Below are 12317 nucleotides of genomic sequence, written 5' to 3'. Positions count from 1 at the left end.
TTAATCGCTCTTGGTAAATTCAAAACATGTTGATTTGCTACTTATCTCAGTTGATATCAAATGTACAACCTATTTATAGGCATAAATTGGTTGTCAAAATTGACAAATTATGAATAGTTTAGTTTGTAATATATAAATAACAATAATATAGTAATAAATTTGAGAGAATACATAATAAAATTAAGAGAGTATGTAAAAATAATTATATTTTTTAATTAAAAATAAAAAAATAACTAACCGGATATATACACAAAAATAAAATAAATGACAAAATTTTAAATTTTAAACCACACTAACAAATAACGGAATTTTGAATTTTAAACTTCATATTTTTAAGGTGGTTGATTTTCCACGAAGCAAAAGATGGTATACATTGGTATTTGAGAATCCTAACCTTACGTGTTTTCAATCTCCATCTAGTTTTGTCAATTTACCTCTTCCTCTTGTTGCCTATTTTTTTGGATATGCAAATTTTGTGTGTGTTGTGCCTGAATATGGAGGTGGGGTGGTGCTAGATATAAATGTGTGATAATTTTTTTTGAACCATAAAGTAGTCCGATTTCTTTGTTAAAAAAATTATGAACACAAATCCGATTTATGTGGGAAGGAAAATCGGAGGGTCCGATTTTAATATTAAATTTTTTTTAATTGTTTAAAATACAAATTGGACGGTCCGATTTGTGTAATACAATTTTTTTTAATTTTTTAAACACAAATCGGAGGGTTCGATTTGCTCTTGACACCACAACTGCGTAAAACATCCATACACTCTATAACTGTGTCCTACATCATTCTTCCACCCATGTCTAAATTAAAAAGTGCTCTCTTGCTTTCTTTTGCAGCTGAGTCACTCGCTCTCTCTCTCCTCATCAGACGCCTCGCATTGCTTAGTTTGGTAAAGTTTTTACTTTTCAAAAGTAGCTTATAAAAACTAACTTTTAAAAGATGACTTTATAAAAGTTGTAGCATTTATGTTTGGTAAATCAAATTAAAAATAACTTTCAATAAACACAAGTAACAACAATTGTGTTTAGTAAAATAGTTTTTAAAATTTAAAAATACTATAATAGACATAAATCAAATTAAAAATAACTTTCAATAAACACAAGTAACAACAATTGTGTTTGGTAAAATAGTTTTTAAAATTTAAAAATACTATAATAGACATAAATACAAGCATTAAATTTGAAAATTAGTTAACATATGAAGTTATATTAGACTTTTAAATTTTAAAAAGTACAAGCCAACTTTAAAAAGCTCATTGTTAGGTGCTTTCAAAAGCACTCCTAACTTTTAAAAACAGTAGGCACAAGCACTTGGACTTTTTAATTTATCAAACGTAAAATGAGGTACTTATGCTTTTTAAAAGCACACGCACCTCTCCAAAAAGCTTTACCAAATCAAGCCTCTATGGTGGTTGTCAAAATTGACAAATGATGAATAGTTTGGTTTGTGATACGCAAATAGCAATAACACATTAATAAAATAAAAAAAAAAATACGTAATAAAATTAAAAGAATACATAAAAATAATTATATTTTTTGTTCAATTAAAAAAATGACTAATTGTATATATACACAAAAATAAAACAAATAATAAAATTTTAAATTTTAAACTATGCTAACAAATAACAAAATTTTAAATTTTTTTAAACTTTTTCATATTTCTAAGGGCAAAAAACCATATTAAGCCACATGCAGAAAAGTTTAACCAAAATACGCCAAACAGAAATTTGTTTCAGCAATAAGCCAAGAGGCATTTTTATATAAATCGAACCACCAAGGTTCGAACTGTATTAACTAGTAATTCGAACCAACTTGGTTCGAACTACTACTGGAAAAGTTTGAATAATTCGAACCAGATAGGTTCGAACCAAGAAAGCATGTAAATCGAACCTGGTTGGTTCGAATTATGGGGAGAGAGCTTGGTTGTAGTAATTCGAACCAGGCTGGTTCGAATTACATGCTTTCTTGGTTCGAACCAACCTGGTTCGAACCAAAGAGAGGTTGATTGTAGTAATTCGAACCAGCTTGGTTCGAATTACATGTATCATGGTTCGAACCAGGTTAGTTCGAATTAGTAGGAATCAGAGCTCTATATAAACGCTGTAAACGTGAATTGCTCTCATTAGAGGACGTAAGATGGCTAGTGAGGAGGAGAGTTTTGCTGTTTTGGTACACCACAAAGGATCCATCAAGAGGAAAACTCGGTCCGGAGTGAAGTTCACAGATAAGAATCCTCTCTATATTGTGGTGAATTGAACGACAAGCTATGATGACCTGGTTAGAGCTGTGCTGATGAAACTTGGCCTGGAAGGTGCGAAGCGGATTAAGAAGTTTTTCTATCGCATTCCAGTCACGATCCTGCACGATACGGTGAAGTATGATTGTCTGACGATTGGTAGTGATGAGGACCTCCAAGTCATGTTTCTTTGTCGGAGGCAGTTTCCGGAGGTCCGCACACCAGAGTTGCTGGCAAAGCTGGTTGATGTGGTATCCAGCTCAGGGGGTTCGAACCGGAATACCGCCAATGTAGCCACGGCAGCTGGCTCCAGTTCGATGGCTGCTGTGGCTTCTTCCTCCGTCCCAGTTTACGAGCCAGCGGCCCAACTTGTCGCCTCTCCGTCATTTGCTGTTGATTTGAATGACGGCGTCCGCGACGAGGTAGGATCCTTTGATGTTCTGGCAAACGCTTTACAGGGCGTTCCACCGGTTGGCGTCGGAGACGGAGAATTGGGTGATCCTGATGAGGACGACGTTGAGCCCGAAACGATTGAGGATGATAGCGGGGACGAGGTTCAAGCGGCTGGGCCTGCATTGGCTGGCGGTGGTTCTAGCTCGGGCACACAGCAGTATCCACCATATTTTTCTTCTCTGGACCTGGACGCCATGACGCATGAGGGTGCGCTAGGTCACCCTGTTGGATTCGGAGCTAGAGATGCGGAAGGAAATGCTGGTCTCACAGAGTTCCAGGTTGGTCAGCAATTCCAGGATAAAGATGAGGCCCTGTTAAGTGTGAAGACTTACAGCATCCGGCGAGGGGTACAGTACAAGGTGGTGGAGTCCGATCACCGCCGGTATGTGGGCAAGTGTTCCGAGTTCGAGAATGGGTGCACATGGTTGATTCGGCTCAGTCTCCGGAAGCGCAAGGGCATTTGGGAGGTCAAACGGTACAATGGCCCTCACACTTGCCTGGCCACATCCATATCAAGTGATCACAGAAGTTTGGATCATTCTGTGATTTCGGCGTTCATTATGCCAATGGTTAGGGCTGACGCATCGGTTAGCATCAAGGTGCTCCTGAACGCCACGGCAGCGCATTTTGGTTTTAGGCCGACTTACAAGAGGGTTTGGATGGCGAAGCAGAAGGCCGTTGGCCTCATCTACGGTGACTGGGATGAGTCATACAGCGAGATACCTAGGTGGGTGTTGGGTGTCCAGCTGACGATGCCTGGTACTGTTGCGGTCCTCAGAACGAGCCCGGTTCTAGTTGGAGGACAGGTGGACGAGTCTCAAGCTTATTTCCACAGACTTTTCTGGACTTTCCCTCCATGCATCGAGGCATTCCGGCATTGCAAGCCGCTAGTCAGCATTGACGGCACACATCTATATGGTAAGTATGGTGGAACGTTGCTAATTGCGATTGCACAGGACGGGAACTCCAACATTCTACCTGTCGCATTCGCACTAGTAGAGGGTGAGAATGCGGAGTCGTGGACATTCTTTCTCTCGCACCTTCGGCAGCACGTGACCCCGCTTCCCGGTCTGCTGGTTATATCGGATAGGCACAACGGCATCAAGTCTGCGCTTGAGGCCCCGGACGGAGGTTGGTTACCACCTTCTGCGTACCGTGCATTCTGCATACGACACGTAGCGGCCAATTTCGCCCTTACCTTCAAGGGCAAAGACGCTAGGAGGCTTCTCGTGAATGCAGCGTACGCGAAGACTGAGGTTGAGTTTGATTACTGGTTTGATATACTGAGGTCTGAAGACCCGGCGATGTGTGAGTGGGCGAACCGTATTGATTAATCCTTGTGGACGCAGCATCGCGATGAGGGGAGGAGATTCGGTCACATGACGACGAATATCTCCGAGTGTGTAAACTCAATCCTCAAGGGTGTAAGAAATCTTCCTGTAGCATCCCTGGTGAAGGCAACATATGGTAGGCTGGCCGAACTCTTTGTTCGCAAGGGGCGAGAGGCTGAGGCCCAGATGGGCACCGGACAGCGGTTCAGTCAGCATTTGGTGAAGTGTATTGAGGCCAACTTGAAGACGGCCAGGTGCTTCACGGTGACGTTGTATGACCGTGATAACTCCGAGTTCACCGTAGCGGAGACCACTCCGACTGGTACTTTCTCATTGGGTACTTACCGAGTATCGCTTGCCTCCCGGACATGTGACTGCGGGTACTTTCAGGCTCTTCATTTCCCGTGTCAGCACGCACTTGCATGCTGTGCCTACGCACGTGTGAGCTGGAGCTCCTATGTTCATAGCGTCTATCAGATTAGCTCGGTGTTCAATGTCTATCGGATGGGATTCACACCTCCAATCCCGGAGGGCTTCTGGCCACCCTACGATGGGCCCACGGTGATTCCGGACCCAAACAGAAGGCGTGCGAGAGAGGGGAGGCCTAGATCCACAAGGATACGGACGAATATGGATGAGGCAGATCCAAACAGGCCAAAACGGTGTGGCCTTTGTCGCCAACCCGGTCACACTAGACGTAGATGCCCACAGGTAGTAGGATCGTCTCAGACAGGGCGAAATTAGTTTCCATGATGTTATTGTTAGTGTTATTTACATTTAAGTTGTCTTGTTATATGCATTGCTTGAGCACGAATGTAACTTGTTGAGATTAATTCTTTGAACTTTGGTATTTGTGAGTAGTAATGAATATGTTGTCTTTCATTTGAAGTTATGCTACTGTACGGCATCCATATAAACTGCAGAACAAACCGACCCTTATCAGGGCAACTGTACGACCCAAGTGTAAAATATTTAACTAAAATGCCTCAGTTATTAATTAGCAGACTAACCTCCCTGGACTGTAACCGGTCTATCCTAAGCCTCCACGACCGCACTCTCGGACCCTTCTCGCTACCGGAAGGGTTGTAACCTGCCCATCTGCACCATACACATGAGTTACATATACTAATATCTGTGTTTACATTATGCAATAGAGTATTAACATACACGCAATTCTCTAAGTCATATTGAAAAAGAATAGGCCCAGTATAGTACCTCGACGCCAACGGCCAGCTAAACGTCTCATGTCCTGCAGGCCTAAACTGAGGAAACCGCCAAAAGATCCAAGACTGCAGTAGCTGGAGCGGGCCCGCTAACTTCACAACATGTCTGTTTGCCACTCTGCACATGCACCGGTACAACCAGGCCAGTGCTGCCGAACCCCAGATGTACGTACCCAGCTCCTCCAGCCTCGCTACATATGGAAGCCATCTAATGTGAATCCGGTTGCCAGACTTGTCCGCAAACAACTGCGTGCCTAGCAACATCATGATGTACGCACGGACATATCGGCGAACAGTGTCATCATCTGCATCCTCAGGGCACTCACCAAAGGTCTCCTGAAACCAGCTGCAGTTCACTGCGTACTTCTGAACCTGACTGGGAGGAGGTATAACTCCTAGCAACTCCTGGAACCAGACCCAGGGTGGACGGCCTCCATCGATGTATATATGGAACTCTGACAGGCACCCGCTCACGTAACGGCCATCGACTGGCAAACCCAGCTGGTATGCCACGTCCTGGAGTGTGATCGTGCACTCTCCGAACGGCATATGAAAAGTGTGCGTCTCGGGACGCCATCTCTCCACGAATGCACTGACGAGCGCCTCGTCTAGCCGGAACCACCGGTCGTTCAGCCTTGCAAGATGGTATAGCCCTGCCATCTGCAAGTATGGAACGTATCTGTCATCAAGACGCATGCCCTGCTGCCGCCTCATGCTCCTAATGCATCGCTCGGGCTGCGCATGAAAAGAACCGCATACTGAGATATATAACTACACAGGTTTTACAGTAAACCGGTTCACATAAACCGGTTCACAGTAAACCGGTCTACGTAAACGGGTTTACATAAAACGGTTTCCATAAACAGGTTTACATTAACCATTTTTCTAAATTAAACAGCATAACATTACATGAAAGATAACTAACTAGAAAACAAACCCTAAACCACACAACTAAACCGCTAGCATATACCACAATTAACGAGACCCATTAACAAGAAACAAATTCAATAAACCGGCTTACTTAAACCACCTAGCATTAAACAACTACCATAAACCACATAAAAAAACCGCTTGCGAAAACCGCTAACAAAAACCGCTAACATAAACCACCAACATAAGCCACTACCAAAAACCACTGACTTAAACCACTAACAAAAACCACTACCCTAAACCACCACCCTAAACCACTTACATAAACCACTAACTTATACCGCTAGCTTAAACCACTATGAAAAACCATCTACATAATCCCCTCACCTAAACCACCTACATAAACCACTAACATAAAGTACCGTCTAACCAAGATACAAAACCACTAAGGCACAACTAACGCTTGAATCAAAAAAAATTTCCGTACTAACCTCGTCGTTGATGACCCCGGCTATATGAACGACTCCGTCCAACCGATATAACCGTGCCGGATCGTCCCCCATCAGCAGAGTAGTCCGTTCAGGTCTTTCTCGGAGATAATCTGGGTCGTTTTCTCTGAGATTTTGTGGGGTAGGGGGGAGGGATAATGGTTCGAATGAGGGTGATTCGAACTCCTTATATAGTCGAATCACACATAATTCGAACCAGCCTGGTTCGAATTATGAAGGAGTGCATTAGGAGTAATTCGAACCGACCTGGTTCGAATTACATGGACTCGAATACAAAGCATAATTCGAACCACCCTGGTTCGAATTATGCATGAGAGAAGTTCGAACCTTATTGGTTCGAATTATGTGTGGGAAAAGTTCGAACCATCTTGGTTCGAATTATTCAAAAACGTAGAACACTAAATTGAACCATCTTGGTTCGAATTATGAAGGAGTGCAATTCGAACCAGCTTGGTTCGAATTGTATTAAAATACACTTTGGCTCATTGCTGAAACGAAATTGGATTTGGCGCATTTTGATTACAAATTTCTTGCTCTGGCTCAATATAGTTTTTTGCCCTATTTCTAAAGGTGATTGATTACCCGCAAACCAAAAGATGGTATATATACCCAAAAACTAGGATAGAGCTTAATTGAGAAAATGTTAGGCCATGTCCCTCTAAACTGTTTATAAAAAAAATTAATAATATTTTTTTAAAAAATAAAAAATAATTTAATTGATTCAAATATTTTATTATGACTTAAAATATTTAAATTTAATTTTTATTTTTTATTTTTATTACACAATAATTTTTAATTTTAAAAATTAAAAACACGGTAAATTTAAACTGAATTGGGTAAGTTTTTATTGATTTTCATAACACATCAAAATTAAAAGATAAAATCAAATCAAATAAAAATTTACCTAACAAAATAAGATAAGAATAAAAAAAAATCATCTAACAATCAAATCAAATCAAAAAATTATCTAATAAAAAAAAGATAAGAATAAAAAAAACCATATAACAAAATAAAAGATAAAAATCATCGTTATAAAAACACGCTGCTAACAACTTCTCTATTCACATCTCCGAGTTCTCTTTTCAACAAACAACACGCTGTTTTGCTTCTGATAGCTCAGTTCTCTCTTGCTCTCTTTCGCAGCTGAGTCCTCACTCGCTCTCTCTCCCCTCAAACACCTCCCTACTTGCTGCATCATTCTCTACACCGTCTTCCTGCAAGGTATTTGCTTGAAATCCATCAAAATGAAAACGTGGGGAATATTGCTGCTCCTCCTTTGCTTACAAGCCGTCACTTATGCAGTGATTGGTGAATCTCAAACTTGCCCTGCTGAAAGTGTCGGTAAATGTGACAATTCAGATTGGGAGGGTGAATTCTTTCCTGGCATTAACAAAATCAAATATGAGGGTCCCTCTAGCAAGAATCCGCTTTCATTTAAATGGTATAACGCAGAAGAAGAAATTCTTGGGAAGAAAATGAAGGATTGGTTCAGATTTAGTGTTGCATTTTGGCATACATTCCGTGGAACAGGTGCAGACCCGTTTGGTGCACCTACCAAGTACTGGCCATGGGAAGATGGTACCAATTCTTTGAAAATGGCTAAAAGAAGAATGCGAGCAAACTTTGAGTTTATAAACAAACTTGGAGTTGATTGGTGGTGCTTCCATGACCGTGATATAGCCCCTGATGGAGAAACTCTGGAGGAAGCTAATGCAAACTTGGATGAAGTGGTTGCCCTTGCCAAAGAGCTTCAGATGCAGAGTAATAAAAAAGTTCTATGGGGAACTGCTCAATTGTTTATGCATCCTCGTTACATGCATGGTGCTGCTACTAGCTCTGAGTTAGGTGTATATGCATATGCTGCTGCACAAGTGAAGAAAGCCTTGGAGGTCACACATTATTTGGGGGGAGAAAATTATGTTTTCTGGGGTGGCCGTGAGGGTTATCAATCCCTATTGAACACTGATATGGAACGAGAACTTAATCATTTGGCTAGGTTCTTTGAAGCTGCTGTTGCATACAAGAAGAAGATTGGATTCAATGGGACACTGCTGATTGAACCCAAGCCACAAGAACCTACAAAACACCAGTATGACTGGGATGCTGCAACCACTGCTAATTTCTTGCGCAAGTATGGACTTATAGGGGAATTCAAACTCAACATTGAGTGCAACCATGCCACCTTAGCGGGACATAGTTGTCACCATGAACTTGAAACTGCAAGGATTAATGGACTATTGGGTAATATTGATGCAAACACTGGCGATCCTCAAGTTGGTTGGGACACAGATCAGTTTCTTGTGGATATTCAAGAAGCAACAATGATTATGCTCAGTGTCATTAGAAATGGTGGAATTGCACCAGGCGGATTCAACTTTGATGCCAAATTGCGGAGGGAGAGCACAGATGTTGAAGACTTGTTCATTGCCCACATCATCGGTATGGATACAATGGCCCGCGGCCTCAAGAATGCTGCTACGCTAATTGAGGACGGTACTCTAGCTGAGCTTGTTCGGAAGAGATACCAGAGTTTTGACACTGAAATTGGTGCTCAAATAGAGGCTGGTAAAGCTGACTTTGACTTCTTGGAGAAGAAAGCTAAGGAATGGGGAGAACCCAAGGTTGCTTCAGCCAAACAAGAGCTAGCTGAGATGATTCTCCAGTCTGCGTTGTGAGAATAAAATCGTTAGCATCCTCCTCGGTTGGCAAAACCTGCTAGTTTCCGCAGGGGACGACAGACGAGACGTTACGTTAGCGAATTTATGTGAATCCTAGTCGGCTTGTCCTAGACTCCTAGTAATAATTAAGTCCATTAGGTATCTGTTTTATTTTATATCTATTAAATATTATCTATTGTGCATATATAGCGAGGACAACCCTTTCTGTGTCCAGTTCTCTCGAATATTTTTTATTTAAATTAAATAAATATAATATTTACGAAAATAAATAAATATTTAAGTAATTACGAAAATACAATTTTAGTCACATCTTGGATGTTGAAAGAGTGTCGATGAGTCATATCTTGGATGCACTCAGCATCCGAGGTAAGCGCATTAGCTATATATAAGTCACAGCATTCATCCGTGACTAATGTGCATTTGAACCATTTTTTCAAGTTTTGTGAGTTTCTGGACGTGTGAAATCGAGTTTCTTCACAGAAATATGACCTCCCGACAATATGTGTATGTCTGTGAAAAAGACAACAACAAACTCTAATACTTGGCACGTAATTGGAGCGTTAAAGTTTGAGATTAGTAATTTAACCTTTTTCATTGTTGGTTAATAATAGATTTAGATGTTTAGTCTTGTGACTTAGTTAGTGGAGTAGGGTACAGTGAGTTGATAAAATTAACAGAATTACATTGGTTTGTTTGGTATATCTGAAATTGTTGTATAATTGATTATAATTATTTAAGTTAAATAGATAAAATAGGTGCCTAATTGTGAGTTAAGTTAAAGAAATAAAATAAGAAACTTTGGTTGAACCTGTTAGAACAATAAATTCCATTGTACAAGAACAAGAAGAACATGTAGAGGAAAGAGATAGAGTACCAAAAATTACGTGAAATTTGAGGCCAAGATTTAAAAAAAGAATACCAAATATGTTCAACGTACTATATATTTATATCAGACGTGTGCACTAGATGGTTGCTTTATCATTCTTCTTGGCCTCTTTCTTTCGCTTCCTCTCAGATGAAGGATCTCTCGCTTTTAAATCGTTGGAGAATGTCCTCAAATAGCTAGACACATGTTCATTTCGATGTGCTGAATGAAACCAAAATACATGAGATTAAAGAACAAGGACAGTTCACCCTGAAATCAGTCATAGAAGATGATGATACTTACCAGAAAGTATGACATCTTCTATGTTCACACATTTACGATTTGCATGCTGTGCAAATAGCTGAAGATCCTTGGCTAGCCCCTCTGCACACAGAACATATTCTCTAACTCAATTCATCAATTCAAGTAAAATATCAATATTGTGTATCCTTGAACAACAAGCGTAAAGGTAATTTTAAAAAAGCTAAGAAAATTTAATAACCTGAGTCCCCAATCCTGCCTAATAATGTGAATTACTTGTTCCAAATTAAAGAGACTCTTCGCACCTCAATATACATTATATAGCACTGAATATGAACTTAATTTTGACATTTTATCTAGGTATCTTACAATGTGAAGTAGTTCTTCTAAAAGTTCAACAGTTTTCAGTAACATATAATTAATTGAATAACCATAAATTTTGTGAAGTGATTGTGCATAACAACTGAATCCTCGTCTCATCTCTCAAAAGTTACTAATCAAGAAAAATTCAAAAGCACATTTCAGATTCCGGAGTCCATTGCAGCCATCCCTAACAGTTATTTAGTTAGTCCTGAATCTGATTACCTATAACTGCATGAAATGAATCTCGTGGATAACTCAAAATCTCTAATGATAAAAAACTAACTGTATAACATTGAGTTATTTATTCACTCTTTCAATTTTCAAAGGTACCAATATAACGTGGATTATTATGCAGAAAATCATAATTAGTGAAAGCAATACTGATAAAAGTTACTCACCGGTGAATTTGTATGCCAAATCAGCGATGCAAGAGACTAGTACTTTAGATATTTCCATGCCGTACTTACTTGCTGCAAATCGACGTTTATGAATTATCAGGAACTCGAATTTTCCGAAAATTCGTTGAAATAAAGTAACAAAGATTCAATTGAAGAGATGGCGTAGTGTGTGGAAACTGAATTGAAGGTTTTACCTTCGGATTCAGCGATGGAGATGGCGGAGAGTCTGAACCTATCGCGCAAGAGCTTCGCTTCGGAGTCATGTTCTTGTTGTTGTTGTTGTTCTTCTTCTTCTCCTCTTTCGATTTCGCTGCTGCTACCACACAGTACGCGATCCGTTGCCATTTGCTTCTTCGAGTTTCGATTTCTGGGATTTGTTTTCTTTTCTGGCGCTCTTTCTGTTTTGGAATGGAGGGAAATGAAAAGATGAGATATTTTTAGTGATTTAGTGATTTTTTGTTAAGCATATGTTTTTTTTTTTGTGACAACCAATAACACTTATAAAAAATTATAAAAAATATATACTTAGTAAAAAATTATCAAAATTTAAGAATATTAATATCTCATTTTTTAAATTATATTTGTGAAAAATTGTATCAAATTTCAATCTTTAGAGTATTTTTTGAAAAATATATTTTTATTGTTAGATAATGTTGTCTCATTTTTTAGAAATATAATATTGAATAGTCTTAAAGACATTTTTGTCAATAACAAAATTCAAGTACATTTTTGTCAATAACAAAATTATTCGAATATATTTTTAGTAATTTATTCTTTAAAAAAATGACAAAAGATAAATATTTTTATATGTTCTTAAATCTTAACTAAAAAATTAATTCATGTTATTAAAACTTTTTTTTATGTTTGAACTACTTTTTAAAATTAAAATAAAAAATAATTCAATACTATATCAGTTTCAAAGTATGTCATCTTTAGATAGGGTGTCTTTTTCTTTTGAAAGTTATTAAGTTGAGATTAACCCTAATCGATTTAAAATATGGGTTAATTGAAGAAATGTCCTTAATTTATGTTTTAGGTTATTTACAAAGATAAAACTCTCAAAGTGACTTGATAAAAGTCATAAAACTCTTAATTTATGTTTTATGATGGAGGATATAAATTATA

The 12317-nt window shown here is 39.0% G+C and overlaps 1 protein-coding gene and 1 pseudogene across 3 annotated transcripts; one reads left to right on the top strand and one right to left on the bottom strand.

Moving 5' to 3' along the window:
• The first annotated feature begins 7821 nt into the window (after positions 1–7821).
• LOC107613895 (xylose isomerase pseudogene) lies at positions 7822–9518 on the top strand (annotated as a pseudogene). Its single transcript, XR_015895896.1, has one exon. The product of XR_015895896.1 is annotated as a xylose isomerase pseudogene (transcript).
• LOC107612153 (protein MHF1 homolog) lies at positions 9129–11615 on the bottom strand. Of its 2 annotated transcripts, XM_088495943.1 has the most exons (5): positions 11387–11615; positions 11193–11264; positions 10474–10554; positions 10243–10392; positions 9129–9291 (listed from the first exon to the last, which is right to left on the bottom strand). In XM_088495943.1, exons 1-4 carry the CDS (start codon positions 11535–11537, stop codon positions 10268–10270), a joined length of 429 nt encoding a protein of 142 aa, XP_088352069.1. In that variant the 5' UTR covers positions 11538–11615; the 3' UTR covers positions 9129–9291; positions 10243–10267. The 2 variants fall into 2 exon arrangements, with proteins under 2 accessions (XP_088352069.1, XP_016169460.1); XM_016313974.3 differs by lacking the exon at positions 9129–9291 and having other exon boundaries at positions 10086–10392.
• Positions 11616–12317: the final 702 nt, after the last annotated feature.

Source organism: Arachis ipaensis, chromosome B8 (genome assembly GCF_059453495.1).
Source record: "Arachis ipaensis isolate K30076 ecotype BB chromosome B8, ASM5945349v1, whole genome shotgun sequence".
NCBI lineage: Eukaryota > Viridiplantae > Streptophyta > Magnoliopsida > Fabales > Fabaceae > Arachis > Arachis ipaensis.
Note: the sequence above shows the minus strand (reverse complement) of the source record. Positions and strands in the feature narration are given on the sequence as shown.

Excerpts from the sequence above, each read along its gene's own strand:
- LOC107612153 (XM_088495943.1), bottom strand. The coding sequence starts at position 11,537 with ATGGCAACGGATCGCGTACTGTGTGGTAGCAGCAGCGAAATCGAAAGA. Across the intron at positions 11,265-11,386 it reads CTCCATCGCTGAATCCGAAG|CAAGTAAGTACGGCATGGAA; the intron begins GTAAAACCTTCA and ends GTCGATTTGCAG. Across the intron at positions 10,555-11,192 it reads TTTGGCATACAAATTCACCG|AGGGGCTAGCCAAGGATCTT; the intron begins GTGAGTAACTTT and ends TTCTGTGTGCAG.